This window comes from Pristis pectinata, chromosome 26 (assembly GCF_009764475.1).
Source record: "Pristis pectinata isolate sPriPec2 chromosome 26, sPriPec2.1.pri, whole genome shotgun sequence".
Taxonomy (NCBI): Eukaryota; Metazoa; Chordata; class Chondrichthyes; order Rhinopristiformes; family Pristidae; genus Pristis; species Pristis pectinata.
In genome coordinates, this window is record NC_067430.1 from 31,579,935 (window position 1) to 31,595,969 (window position 16,035).

Consider the following 16,035-nt stretch of genomic DNA (forward strand, 5'->3'; position numbering starts at 1 on the left):
GCTGTGGAAGCACAGATTGGAGAATCAGGTGTGCATTGGTCAAGGCATTCTATTTACCAACAGAACCTAATTGAGAGTTGACTCTAAGCTGCCAGTTTGTACTACCAGTTCTTGCTGGAACCTGAAGTTGCCGATTTAACACAATAACTTCTCATTTGGAGAATAAAATTCATCATTTCCTTCTTCACCTTCCATGAAGGAATGAGTTGCATGGGTCATGGAGAGGGCAAATCTCCATGTGGCAACCCTCAGCTCAAAGATTGAATGTCAGAGATTCTGAGACCTCCTGAGAGAGAGTAAGGGAGGGACACTGACCTGTGGATGCAGGTTGGACACTCTCTGTATCCCCTGCTGCTTGCTGGTTGTTGTGCAACTGCATGGTCCTGGCCACAGCTTAGAGTCATCTCCAGTTCCCAGCACAGTCCAACGTCAAGGGCCATGCTAGTGCCCAGGATATCATTGAGCCACACTGCTGGTTTGGTCCACCAAATCCAAGCCCATGGCATCGCTTGGTCTCACCTGCCCAACATCTACTATTTTAGTTTGTATTCATGGTAAACAAATGCTTATACCAAACTTATCTTTGATTTAGTACTATTTTTATAAACAATTTCCACAAAAAATGCACTGTTCATTCAAAGTAAAGATGCAACCAGTAATCACATGTATAACATTTATAATTAAAACTTTAATAATTTAGTGAAGGTGATATTAGTATTTTTCAATCATAGTTTTATGTGCAATCTGTTCCACAGTCTAACTTGCATTCTGTAATTAAAAGAGTGCTGGCTGCAGATTATGTGGTGATCCAGATGTATTTATGACATGTGCAGCCTTTGGCAGCCCTTAATTTATACTCCAAGATTCAGAAGCCAAACATCCTTTTCAAATGTGCTGTCCTTCTGTTTCAGTTCTGATGCTTACAACGCTGCTCTCGCTTCATTGCTGAGGAATTTCAAGGAGGAATTCCATAGTTTTGTTATTCCCTGTTTTATTATGCATGGAGATGCAACAAGCTATAAAAAGGAAGGTTACCTTCCTTACAGGTAACACAACATTGATGGTATTGCTGTTCTATTAAACTCAGTCTTTGTTTAACACCTTTAGCACTGAATTGTATTCATTCATCTTGAAATCCATCTTCCTTGCTCTTGATTTTTGATTAAGTTATTATATTCCTTGGAATTATATCATGGAAGTGGTTTAGTTGAAGAGATTTAATGGTCTCCTGCCCATCATCCAAACATAAGGTTGAAGGAATGTCTTTAAGTTAATTCCACTGTTTCTATTTTTAAGTAAACAGTTCCATGACATGAATGTGATTTGGTGTTAAAATTAATTTTTGTGCCAGAATCAATTAACCACGTGAGCACTAGCAGTTTTAATGGTTAAGCTATTTATGTGTAATTGTGTTCATATTGTATCAGCAACCATGAGGATATCACTTCTCGCTAATTGAAGTGAAATTATTTGCCACCAATTGCATAAGATTTCCAAGATTAATGTTTATATATTTAATTATAATACTATCAAGCAGGAGCCAGAATTGTAAAAATATATTTTAAAATAATGTTCTGAAAAAATCCATGGGGTGTGAGTTATTTTCCACAAGTAAGCTGACTGGATAGTTTCTAAATACAATTGTGTGTGTGAGATGCCGATGGCACCTTATGGCCCCCCTCACGCACTGTTTATATCACAGTGGATTAACAATTGCAGGCAATGTTTTTCATTTCCCAAAAGGCACTGGTGGCAGGTAAAACCTCCTGCTACCAGCAATACTTTGAAAATTGTTTTTGGTAATGATATGAATTCAGAAATCTGCAGGAAAAAACAGATGCATCATATAATTAGAGTTCATTGGTGAGAAATTTGTAAATACAGATTCTACTCCTCAGTTACACCTCTACTTCCTCAGACGGCTAAGGAAATTTGTCATGTCCCCGATGACTCTTACCAATTTTTATAGTTGCACCCTAGAAGGCATCCTATCCGGATGCATCACAGCTTGTTTGGCAACTGCTCTGCCCAAGACTGGAAGGAATTGCAGAGAGTTGTGAACACAGCCCAGTCCATCACGCAAACCAAACTCTTGTCCATTGACTTCATCTATACATCCCACTGCCTCGAGAAAGCAGACAACATAATCAAGGACCCCTCCTACCCCAGTCATTCTCTCTTCTCCACCCCTTCCATGGGCAGAAGATACAAAAGGACAGACTCAAGGACAGCTTCTGTCCCACTGTTATCGGACTCTTGAACGGACCTCTCACATGTTAAAAGATGAACTTTTGATCTCCCAGTGTACCTCATCATGCCCTTGCACTTTATTTGTCTGCCTGCACTGCATTTTCTTTGTAACTGTAACACAATATTCTGCATTCTGTTTTCTTTTTTACAATCTCTATGTAATTATCTATGGAATGATCTGTCTGATGGCACACTAAACAAAAGCTTTTCACTGTATATCGGTACATGCGACAATAATAAACCAAATCTCATTAACCATACACCCACCTTTATTTTGCCAGTTAGTTTGACAATGCAATAGTCAGAGAGACAACAATATGCCAGTGCATTTGGTTACATTGTACGTGTGCTTTCAGTCAGCTGAGGAAGGAATTGCTAGGCTAATTGACTATTTGGAGATATGTTTCACATTTTCTGCCTTTTAACTTTCCCATTGAAATTTATAATGCAGAGTGATCAATTTATTTGGATTTAGAATCCTGTGTTGTCACTGAAAGTTTAGGATTCTAAGAAATGTCAAACTTGCTGAGATAACGATTCAATAAAAAAATTCTAACTACCAGTGATATCCCATTTGTTACACACCTTGCCCAAGGCAACTCTTGAACATAAAACCAAACAACTCTAGTTGTGTTTCTCCCTCCATGTTCAATTAGCAGGTTTCAGCTCAGGAGAGCAGTACATCCACAAAAAGCATGTTTCTTTACTGCTGTATGAGGAAGGGGAAAATTAGCCAAGATTCCTCTTCCTGTCAGCTACTCAAGGTCTAAGGCCAAGGACTGGCCTTGTGTGGAGAGAGGCAGATATAGTTGAGATGTTTTCAGTGGTTATCCCCTCCAGTAATCTGCCCAGTGCCACAAGAGAAGAGAAGAGAAGAGATCTTTATTAGTCACATGTACATCGAAACACACAGTGAAATGCATCTTTTGCGTAGAGTGTTCTGGGGGCAGCCCGCAAGTGTCGCCACACTTCCGGCGCCAACATAGCATGCCCACAACTTCCTAACCTGTACGTCTTTGGAATGTGGGAGGAAACCAGAGCACCTGGAGGAAACCCACGCAGACGCGGGGAGAACGTACAAACTCCTTACAGACAGTGGCCAGAATTGAACCCGGGTCACTGGTGCTGTAAAGCGTTACACTAACCACTACACTACACTAAGAGCCAGCTGGTAACATCTGCCCATGTGGTCCTGCTCCATATTCACTCAGTACTTTATACAGAGGAGAAAAATATTGAACAAGAAAATATGGCTCAGAAAGGAATAGATTTAATTAAGCAGCATGATTGCTTTTATGTTTGTAATAAAAAATATTAGTTCTCACACCAATCACAATATTCAAATATTTAGTATTTTCTAGCAATCTTATTAATAATTGCTTTCTTGAACTGTTTGCAATGGTGATCCCATGTCCATCCTGTAAGTGTCACTTTGTACATTAATGTGCCTTGCAGAGAGTCATTCATAGAGTAATACAGCACATCTAGTCCGTGCCGACCTGATCTTCTGCCTAGTCCCACCTACCTGCACCCGGACCATATCGCTCCAAAACCCTCCCATCCACGTACCTATACAAACATCTCTTCAATGTTACAATTGAACTTTCATCTACCACTTCCACTGGCAGCTCGTTCCACACTCGCACCACCCTCTGAGTGAAGAAGTTTCCCTTCAGATTCCCCTTTTACCCTAAACCTCACCCAATCTTAGGAGGAAAAGCCTACATGGATTCACCCTATCTATACCCCTCATAATTTTGTATACAAGATCTCCCCTCATTCTCCTGCACTCCAGGGAATAAAGTCCTAACCTATTCAACCTGTCCCTGTAACTCAGGTCCTCAAGTGCCGGCAACATCCGTGTAAATTTTCTCTGCACGCTTTCAAGCTGATTGAGATCCTTCCTGTAAGTAGGTGATCAGAACTGCACACTAGACTCTAAATTCGGCCTCAAGGTCATGTACGACTTCAACATCCCAACTCCCATACTCAGTGCCCTGATTTATGAAGGCCAAACCGCTACACTACCAGGCAGGCACAGTAGTGTAGCGGTTAGTGTAACGCTATTACAGTGCCAGCAACCTGGGTTCAATTCCGGCCACTGTCTGTAAGGAGTTTGTATGTTCTCCCCATGTCTGCATGGGTTTCCTCTGGGTGCTCCACTTTCCTCCCACATTCTAAAGACGTACAAGTTAGGAAGTTGTGGGCATGCTATGTTGGCACCGGAAGCGTGGCGAAACTTGTGGACTGCCCCTAGAACATTCTACGCAAAGATGCATTTCACTGTGTGTTCTGATGTACACATGGCTGATAAAGAAATCTTGTCTTATCAAAGTGCCATAAGATCTCTTTACAACCCCATCTATGATGCAATAAAGTAGTGGGATACATATAAAAATGTACAATACTTCAAAGGCTTCTTATAAGTATTAAGCTTAATTTTATCCACTATTATCTAAAATAACTGAATGTAATTTTTATGAAAAATTGTGAGATAGGTTTTTGGTTTAAAACTCAGGCGGTTTCTATTACTGATGAAATGCTGGATGTTTGGGTGGCAAATTAACAATCTACTCTGTTTTTGTGGCAAAGAGTGCTGCATATCATTGTGAGAATAACCTAATATTTTGTGTATTGTAGCATTCACAACACCCTGTATCTGGAGGTTAATTGCCCCACAGTTGCCCCACCACTTGTACTTGTTTCATGTAACAAACGGAATATTGTGGACTTTGGAGAGAATGCAGTAGGTAATGACATATTTTCTGAAGTCAGTTACAGTTTTGATCTAATTCATTGCAAATTTAATCAGGAATGGTTCACACGTTCATAGGTTGTTTGATGCCTTAATAAATACATGGCTCCCTGCAAAACCAAGCCACACCTCACGTGAGGGTCTCAGCTTCATGATCTGACCCTTGCTCTGTACTGTTGGCTAATGAGGGTGACAGTGGAAATGTTGTACTGACTATCAGAACCCAGACTAAGAAAGAGAAAAATCAATGGAGGTTTCAGCTTCAGATGGTTGTGTCTCCATGTCAGCTGAGGCTAGAATCAGTCTCAAAGTAACTAAATAACCTCACTTGCACATGCAAAGTGCCTGAGGTCCAGGAGTTAGTGAGCCTACACAAAAGCTTTCTCAAGCATCAACCAACATATGTCAGAGTGGAGAAAGAAACAAAAGAATTGAGCTGGTGGTCCCACACATCCCATATTTTAGAGTTCTAGTATCCATCCATTTCTGCAGCTGAGTGAACTTTTCACTTTGACAAGGTAACCTGTAAGGTCCAATTTTCTTTCACTTGGTAGGAAATAATTACTTATGCAGATTTACATCAAAGATTTGCTAATTAATCCAATGTCTAATTTGTTTGTTGGATCTTAATCAGGTTTTCGAATTATCAGAAACATTTGAATTGAGTAGACCTGATTATTTTAGATAAACTCTAAAGTGTTAGATATCTGTTCTAGGATCTTGGCATCTTCTGATAGTAAATAAAGCTGTAAAAAGACAAGTTGTAGAGACAGTTGGTTTTACCTAAAACCAAGAGTGATATGGATGGAAAGTTGTACATTGAGGGAACTGCTGTTCATGCCTTTTGGATATCAGATAGAAGTGAATTTCATGATTAGAATACAACACAGACAAATGTCCATGATTGTCCTGTAAATGACCTGAATGCTCAAAATGACTGGGATCTACAATCATGGGCTTAAAAATCAACTAGTTCAGGACATGGTTGTTCCCAGTTGGATAATGGGGTTTGACTGTCAGCCCAATTACTGCTGGTGATGACTTTATTGAAAATAACAATTTTTTATCCAAAGGGAAGATATGAAGAGATTGATCATATCACAATCTCACATTGATGCTTGCACCTAGGTAGCTTTGTAGACTGTGCTCCAGCTGAATAAAATTCACACCTGAACCAAAAATGACAAATAGTTCGACAACCTTCACATGTAACAATATAAACGTCATTCAAGGATAAGTCATAATTAATTGAGGGGAATTTAAAGAGTTTCACCACCAATAGCTTTCATTTGTAACTCTGGGCTGTACCTGGTGTTGAAGCTTTAGAAATTTAAGACTAGTTTTTCCTTACATGTAATTTATTTTTAAATCAATCCAATTTATTTTAATGTTATTATTGTAGGGCATAGAGTGCTTAAAAAAGTCATGGTTCAGAATATTTCTCAAGATGATCTGGATGTATCCTTTCACTGTAATTGTACTCAGCTACTCCAGGAGTTCCAAGAGTCTTGTGAAGATATGGGTTGTCCTTAAGAACAGGCCTGACCTTGTGCACTATATTATTTACCTCTCCTCTTGTTTTTTTTATGTTAAATGCAACTGCACAAATGAAAAGTTGTGCAAACAATGTAATCCATAGTTTCTAAAAATTCCTTATGACTGACGAGGCCATTCATCCCATTATGTCAATACCAGCTCACAGAACAATCCATTCTCCCACCTCTTTCCCTGTAACCTGTTTTCCCTCATATGCCCATCAACTTCACACTGATTCTCGGACCAAGCACCTACACAAGGAGTAATTTTAGCCAATTAACCTATCCATGTGCCTTTGGGATGTAGAAGGAAAATGGAACATCCAGAGGATACCCATATGGTTACAGGAGGAACATGCAGGTTCTGTACAGGCTGCAGTGGATCAGGATTGAAGCTGGCTCACTGGAGGCGAGGCAGCAGCACTGCCTGTTGTGCCACTGAGCCACCCTGACATATTAACCAGTACCCAGATGTTTGAGCAGAGGAGCTTGGATTCATTTACCCTCCTTATTTGGCCTCAACATACAAGACAAATGGCTTTCCTCCTCTTGCCTATTTCAGTGGAATCCTAATGAATAATCATCTGGGAATCATTAGTTTCACTTTTGTTAATTGCATTAACTCTTCAAGCTGCTAATTAAAACCTAGTTTTGGCCTGGTGGCCTTTATGTCAATGGACTGGGCTACACTGAAGTGGTAGCATACAGATCAGCAAGTCCAGTATTGGGGAGGCCCCAAGGTTAGCAATGCACTTCTCCCAAGGATAGATCTCCCAGCCTGCTGCTGTGATCAGAGGCAGAGTGAAGTGTCCTGGCTTCCTTGTTGGAGAATAGTCCAAGACACTGATAGGTACATGGATAGGAAAGGTTTAGAGGGATATGGGCCAAATGCAGGCAAATGGGACTAGCTTAGATGGGAATCTTGGTCAGCATGGACCAGTTGGGCTGCAGGGCCTAGTTCTGTGCTGTATGACTCTATGACACCAAGACGCAAGCAGGAATTAAAAAGGAAATTTTAAAATAGAATTACAATTGCCTAGCATTTATGATGCAGAAATAAATAATTTGACTCAACTAGTCTGTGCTGGAGTTTATATTGCACAAGCATCCTACCCCTTTCCTCCTCCCCCAAACCATGCCCAGATAATCCTTTCTCCCACTGTTATTTATCCAACTGCCCCTTAAATACATCTGTGTGTCATCCACTGCAGGTAGTAGCAAATTCCACATCCTCACCAGAGGAAGACTTTCCCCTTTAATGGATTCAGTAATGGCGATATTATATTTTGACATTATCTTACCTTAATTATTTCTATTATTTGTGCAGTGTTGTATAATACATTTATAGTGAGCCAAAAATCACCACCAAATTCATTTAACCCTATATCTCCAGTTTTCTGGAGTCTTCTCTCAGTGAATCCTTAACGAACAATATTACAGCTGAAATCAACTGTCCTGGATCCTGGAGGGCCCTTCCAGCTGTTAAATTTTCTTCGAGCTCTTCAACCCGGAGAAACTCAGAATCTTAGTTTTTCCTTCACACCAACAGCTAGCAAAGTGGTGAGGCACTGCTTTTCTTTATTTAGCTTGTTTTTTGAATTCAACGGATTAATAATGTATTTCATATTGGTTTCAGTTCTGGTCAGAGGTCCTTATTGCAGTATATTCAAAGCAGGGAACCACACTGACATTGACTGCATGACCTTACGTCCCAGATGGGAACTGACCCTGAGACTGCAGGCTTCAGATCCAGGCAGGGATATAGAGTAACAGCAGCAGTGTAAGGAAAGCTCTGGGGACAATCTGAGGAGATACCAATGGGTATGCCTGCAGAAGTGGTCCAGTATGTTTCATACTCTCCAGAGCTGTATGTCCCACCCAATGGTGTGCTGGGGTGGATGGGGGGATGCTCTTTTTCTACTTGACCAACCTGGGAACTTTTCCAGTGATCCAAACCCAAACTACACTGGAAACCCAAAATAGAAACAGAAAATGGTGGCAATACTCAGCAGACCAGGCAGCATCTGTGGAAGGGAACCAAAGTTATCATTTTAGTTCAATGACCAGTCATCAGAATCCAATCAACATGAGCTTTTACCTGTTTCTCTCCACAGACACTGCCTGACCTGCTGAGTGTTTCCAGTATTTTCTGTTTTTATTTCAACTTCTAGTGAACTTACCTTGGAATCTTTTAGGTCATGTATGTTCACACATGTGGCTCTGCTGGTGTCAGTAGGCCTGCATTGACTCAGAATTCACATCAAAAACCCCAAGCCCCTAAATACCAGAGACTCCAGGGAAATTAGTAGATTCCCAAGAAGATGCCACACACCACTGTTGAAACAGTTAAGAGACTGAAGTGAAGCAAATGTTTTTTTTTATTTATTGCTGGTATGAGTTCACAAGTGAATATTTGCCTGTTAGTAGCCAGGATGCTTGGTCTGCACACAGGTCTGGGTGGGCACGAGGCCCAAATCACACATTAGATTTCAGTTGAATTGAAGTGTGAAGCTTTGTGTGCCCAACAGGCATTGTGATGCTGTTCGCAGCCAGGGTCCAGCTAATTCTGGACAGCTCTGGCATGAGGCTGGCCTCCAGGTATTTCTTCATGTTTGGCCAGGATGGGATTTGGATGCTTGGGGAAGGGAATAGCAAAGTCCTGAACAGCAACTCAGCCAAACCTTGTTGGAACCAGGAGGAGCATTCACTGCATGATCTCTCCCACCAGAACTTGGCTGCCTTATAGGAAGCCTGCTCCTTCAGCCTTCCCAAACACAGCTTTTATAACATGGTCCCTTTCAGGTTGGGCATCTTGTACAGGTAGAGATCTGTTACTGTGGGCATGGGTCTTTCTGGTCCAAAGCAAGCAACCTTGAATTCTTTCTTCATGTTCCTCCTGAAAATAACTAACTTGGGAAAAGAGCAGTTTCCATACAGTGAAAAATCCTCCCACCAAAAATCATTGGCCATTGAAATGAAGGGAGCTGAGGTAGACACATCACTTCTAGGGGCTGCTCCCCCATGTCATCAGCAATGGTACCACAAACATACCTTGAAGCTATGAAGTCTCAAGGTACATGGATAGGAAAGGTTGAAGGATATGGGCCAAACACAGGTAAATGGGTCTAGCTTAGATGGGAATCTTGGTCAGCATGGACCAGTTGGGCTGAAGGGCCTGTTCCAGTGTCTGACTTTGACCAACCTGTAATAAAAAGGCAAGCTGAAGGAGCTGGTAGGAGACGGTAGGTGTAACAATAATGGTCTGAAGAAAAAGACATTTGTTATGTTACTTTAGCTTATGATGTAGCTAGTATCCATAAGGAGAGTATAGGTTGGGTAAATTTTTGATGAGTTACTGATTATGAATACAAGACCTTTTTTGCTAGTGTCTACTTTTAGATGTCCTTTCATTGTAATATGAAATTTTGTATCTCCAGTTTGGATAGTTATGGAATGAATTCTCCTGTCACTAAAAATAACAGCTTCTAGTTAAAGTGCCCCATCATCTGTCCACAGTTCTATGAATCCATGGAAATCAGAACTGCTAAAGCAAACTGTTCCCTAATCCTGACTGGGTGTGGTGTAGACCCAATAGTGACATGCTCTGTGGAAAAAGTATTGGATATGGGATATGTTCTTGCAAATCAAAAAAGAACAGTAACATATCAGGTGAGTGACATTGAGACCATGTATCTTCTTTTAGTTCCCACTGAACTTTTCCTTTCTGGAAGGTGCCAAGGTTCTTTTACTGTGTACAGTTCTGAGCCATGAGCTACAAAGGTAAATGCCAGCTAAGCACAAAGAATCACAGGGAGGACATTCGGCCCATCAGAATGATTCCAGCATAGGAGGAGGACATTTGGACCATCAGGCCTTGAATGGTTCTTATAAGAGCAGTCCAGCTAGTCCTAGCATTCCAGCCCACACCACCCCCCCTGCACTACCAATTATTTAATTTCACACCCTTATCCAGTTACCTTTTGAAGATTACAGTTGAACCTTCCACCACTCAAACCGAAATCAGTGTATTCCAGACCATAACACAACTCAGTCACGTCACTTGTTCTTTTATCACATTCATTCCATGTCCTCTGGCTCTTGACACCTCCAGCACCAGGACTAGTTGTCTCAGTCAATGCACTTCATGATTTTAAATAATCCTGTCAGACCTCCTCACAATCCCCGCTGTTCCAAGAACAACAACAACTTCTCTAAAGTATCCACATGGTTAAAGTCTCTCGTTTCTGGAATTATTTTGGTAAATTGCTTCTACCCCCCCCCCACTTTAAAACCCTCACCTCTTTCCATATGCATGGTGCCCAGAATTGTACACATGCTCCACTAGTGGTCAAAGCAGTGTCAGAACATTGCAGAAGAGTACAGGCCCTCCAACTCACAATGTTGTGCCGACATTTTATCCTGCTCTAAGATCTATCTAACCCTTCCCTCCCACATAGACACATGAATGATGGAAAAATGGGGGGCTATCCAAGAGTCTCTTAAATGTCCCTAATGTATCTGCCCCCACAACCTCTGCCGGCAGTGCGTTCCACACATCACAATCCTCTTAAAAAAACTTCTGACATCCCCCTTATACCTTCCTCCAATCACCTTAAAATTAACCCCTCATGGTAGACATTTTCATCCTAGGGAGAAAGTCTGACTGTCCACTCGATCTATGCCTCTTATCTTGTACACCTCTATCAAGTCATCTCTCATCCTCCTTCACTCCAAAGAGAAGCCCTAGCTCGCTCAACCTATCCTCATAAGACGTGCTCTCCAATCCAAGCAACATCCTGGTAAATCTCCTCTGCACCCTCTCTAAAGCTTCTACATCCTTCCTATAATGAGGTGACCAGAAATTAACAATACTCCAAGTGTGGTCTAACCAGAGTTTTACATGGCAACTCTTGAACTCAGTCCCCCAACTAATGAAGACCAACAGACCATTCCCCTTCTTAACAACCCTATTGACCTGCATGGCAACCTTGAGGGATCTATGGATGTGGACTCCAAGATCTCCGTTCCTCCACACTGCCAAGAGTCCTGCCATTAACCTAGTACTCTGCCTTCAAATTTGATCTTCCAAAGTGTATTACTTCACTTTTCCAGGTGGAACTCCATCTGCCACTTTTCAGCCCAGCTCTGCATCCTATCAGTGTCCTGTTGTATTCTACAGCAATTTTCTACACTATCCACAACACCAACCTTTGGGTCATCAGCAAACTTAAAAACCCACCCTTCCCCACCCTCATCCAGGTCATTTATAAAAACCCACAAAGAGCAGGGGTCCCAGAACAGATCCCTGCAGAACACCACTGGTCACTGACCTCCAGGTAGAATACGCTCCATCCACAACCACCCTCCATCTTTTATGGGCAAGCCAATCCTGAATCCACACAGCCAAGTTTCCCTGGATCCCATGCCTCCTGACTAAGTGAGCCTTCCATAAGGAACCTTATCAACTGCCTTACTGAAATCCATGTACACCACATCCACTGCTCTACCTTCATCACATCCTCAAAGAATTCAATCAAGCTCGTGAGGCATGACCTGCCCCTCACAAAGCCATGCTGACTGTCCCTAATCAGCCTATGCTTCTCCAAATGCCCATAAATCCTGTCTCTAAGAATCTTCTCCAGTAATTTGCCCAACACTGAAGAAAGACTCACTGGTCTGTAATTCCCAGGGTTATCCCTACTCCCTTTCTTGAAAGAAGGAACAACATCTGCCACCCTCCAGTCATCCAGCACTACTCCTGTGGCCAGTGAGGACGTAAAGATCATCACCAAAGGCATAGCAATCTCTTCCCTTGCTTCCCATAATATCCTTGGATATATCCCATCCAGCCCTGGTGACTTATCTATCCTAATGTTTTTCAAAAGCTCCAGCACATCTTTCTTCACATCAAAATGTCCTAGCATATCAGCCTGTCATATGCCATCCTCACTAATGTCACGGTCTCTGTCACTGGTGAATACTGAAGCAAACTATTCATTAAGGATCTCCCCTACCTCTTCCAACTCCAGGCACATGTTGCCTCTTATCTTTGAGCAGTCATACCCTCACTCTAGTCATCCCCCTATTCTTCATGTATGTGTAGAACACCTTGGGGTTTTCCTTAACCTTACTTGCCAAGGCCTTCACATGCCCCCTTCTAGCTCTCCTAAATTCATTAAGGTCCCTCCTGGCTACCTTGCAACTCTCCAGAGCCCCATCTGATCCTTGTTTTCTAAACCTTAGGTAGGCTTCTTTCTTTCTCTTGACAAGATATTCTATGTCTCATGTCAACTATGGTTTCTTCACTCTACCATCCTTACCCTGCCTCAATGGGGCAAACCTAATCAGAACACCATGCAAGTACTCCCTAAACAAATCTCCATATTTCCATTGTGCACTTCCCTAAGAACATCTGTTCCCAATTTATCCTCCCAAGTTCCTACCTAATAGCATCATAATTCCCCCTCCCCAAATTAAATACTTTCCCATATTGTCTGCTCCTATCCCTCTCCAAGGCTATGGTAAAGGTCAAGGAATTATGGTCACTATCTCCAAAATACTCTCCCACCAAGAGATCTGAAACCTGACCAGGCTCATTGCCTAGTACCACGTCCAATATGGCCTCTCCTCTAGTCAACCTGTCCACGTACTGTGTCAGGAATCCTTCCTGTACATACCGAACAAACTCCACCCCATCTATCCCCTTTACACTCAGGAGGTGCCAATCAATATTAGGGAAGCTGAAATCACCCATGATAACAGCCTTGTTATTTTTGCACCTCTCCAAAATCTGCCTCCCAATCTGCTCCTCAGTGTCTCTGCTGCTACTGGGGGATCTGTAGAATACTCCCAATAGAGTGATCGCTCCCTTCCTGTTTCTGACTTCCACCCACACTGACTCAGTGGACGATCCCTCCAGGACGTCCTCCCTTTCTACAGCTGTGACACTGTCCCTGATCAGCAAAGCCACTCCCCCACCTCTTACCTCCGTCCCTCTCCCTTTTGAAACATCTAAACCCTGGAATATCCAGCAGCCATTCCTGCCCTTGCAACAGCCAAGTCTGTAGTAGCCACAATATCATAGTTCCACGTACTTACCCACACTTTAAGTTCATTACCTTTATTCCTGATACTTCTCGCATTAAAATAGACACTTCAGCCCATCCAACTGACTGCAATTTTGCCCTTTCAACTGCCTCTCCTTCCTCAGTCTTTCTACACTCTGCATCTACTTGTACACTAAATGAACCAAGCTCTGACCTGTCACTCTGGTTCCCATCCTCCTGCCAAACTAGTTTAAACCCTCCCCAACAGTTCTAGCAAACCTGCCCACAAGAAACCTGTCCCCCTCCAGTTCAGGTGTAACCCCTCCCTTTTGTACAGGTCGTACCTTCCCCAGAAGAGGTCCCAATTATCAACAAATCTGAAACCCTGCCCCAAATCCTCAGCCACGCATTCATCTGCCAAATCATCCTATTCTTACCCTCACTGGCACGTGGCACAGGCAGCAATCCAGAGATTACTACCCTTGAGGTCCTGCTTTTCAGCTTCCTACCTAACTCCCTATCTTCCCTCTTCAGGACCTCATCTCTTTTCCTACCTATGTCATTGGTACCAATATGTACCACGAGCTCTGGCTGTTCACCATCCCCCTTCAGAATGCTGTGGACCCGATCAGAGATGTCCCTGACCCTGGCACCAGGGAGGCAACATACCATCCAGGAGTCTCTTTCACATCCACAGAATCTCCTGTCTGCTCCCTTACTATAGAATCCCCTATCACTATCACCCTCCTCTTCACCCTGCTGCCCTTCTGCACCACATGACCAGGCTCAGTGCCAGAGACCTGGTCACTATGGCTTTCCCCTGGTAAGTCATCCCCCCCAACAGTATCCAAAGCAGTATACTTGTTATTCAGGGGAATAGCCACAGGGGTACTCTGCACTACCTACCTATTCTCTGTCCTTCTCCTGACAGTCACCCAGCTACCTGCCTCGGGCAGCAGGGCATGACTGCCTCCCTGTAGCTCTTATCTATGAACTCCTCATTCTCTCATAAGAACTGAAGGTCATCCAGCTGCATTTCCAGTTCCCTAAAACAGTCTGTAAGGAGCTGCAGCTGGATACACCTCATGCTGATGTAGCCATCAGGGAGACTGGAGGTCTCCCTGAACTCTGACAAGATGAACATACCACTGACCCTGGAGCCACTCTAACTACTCAAGCCTGGCACAAAAGGAAAAAGCAAAGAAAGAAACAAAAGACTTACCTTCACCTCTGCCTCCTCTCACCAAAGCCTCTTGAGCCAGAGCCCCCAAGCCCATCCCCTCTAACCCTGACCCACGCACACAATGGCCACTCCACTGATACTTCCCTTCCTTTTATTCACTGCTGTTAATTAGCCATACAACTAGTAACAATTTGCAAAAAGGCACAGACTGGCAGCCAAAGGTGGCTCCGTCCTCGAGAAATGCTCTTCCTGAGTTATTGAGAGGTCAAGTGGGCACTGTGTAATTAAGGCTACTACGTAGCATCATTTAAAAAGCGTACAGTAAATTCTGCAAATGAAAACTTGGTACAACAATATTTCTTCAATTGAACTGAGCTTGAAATTCTCAAATTCTAGTTGCCAACAATTACTATTGCTAATTAGATTATTATTGCTACTGTGCACATTTTCCCCACATCACTCAATTAGCCTTGGCCTGAACTCAGAGACAGGTGCTCTGCAATGTGCTTTCGTTTACAAGCTGTGGCAAAATGGGAGTCATAATAGAATGAAATGTTGGGATTGATTTGACAAGTTTTCTCACGCATATTGCAAATTCATTATAACTACCCTGTTACATTCCATCACAGTAAACACTGTCAAACACAAAATTACTTGCTATTCAACACTATTAAGTGAGTATTTATCAGCAGAGCAATTATTAATTTAACATGAATTGACTGCAGTGTTTATATGGAGAGGAACGCCTGAAAACATTGGCTGATCAACAGTCAGCATTGTCAGGATGTTGTAAGTGGGACGTCACTGACACTGGGCACCACAGCTGCCTGTGGGGCATCAATCTGAGTGTCAAACAATTGAAACGATTCCAGGTGCTATTTATTGGATCGTATAAAGAAAATCACACATTGATAGTCACTGGAAGTGGTGCCTGGTGAACTTGCGTTTTACATTTAACCTGATTTTATTCATATATTATTCTGACAGTTGCAGAATGCCACAAGGCTTCATGTCATGTTTGATGTGAAGCTGGGAAGTCTGTCTTACACAAAGTACAAAGACCAGCAAGAGTTACCACCCTTCTTAGCATCAAATGAAATATCTGATCCTTTAGTGGGTAAGTACTTTTTAATTATGCAAAGCCACTTTAATATAGAAATGTTAAATCCAAACATGTCATTCACTTTCAGTTATGAGCATTTTTTTTGTACCTGAAGCTGACTGATGGGTCGGAGCACCTCCCCACAGGTGACATCACACCCAAGT

At 42.5% G+C, this 16,035-nt stretch overlaps 1 protein-coding gene across 1 annotated transcript in view; it reads left to right on the forward strand.

Moving 5' to 3' along the window:
* Positions 1–16,035, forward strand: part of cfap74 (cilia and flagella associated protein 74) — a 143,720-nt gene that overhangs the window by 110,416 nt on the left and 17,269 nt on the right. The window contains 6 exon segments of the mRNA XM_052039017.1: positions 912–1,046; positions 4,891–5,000; positions 6,408–6,463; positions 7,981–8,100; positions 10,057–10,209; positions 15,757–15,886. Of these exon segments, the coding sequence (XP_051894977.1) occupies positions 912–1,046; positions 4,891–5,000; positions 6,408–6,463; positions 7,981–8,100; positions 10,057–10,209; positions 15,757–15,886 (704 nt within the window).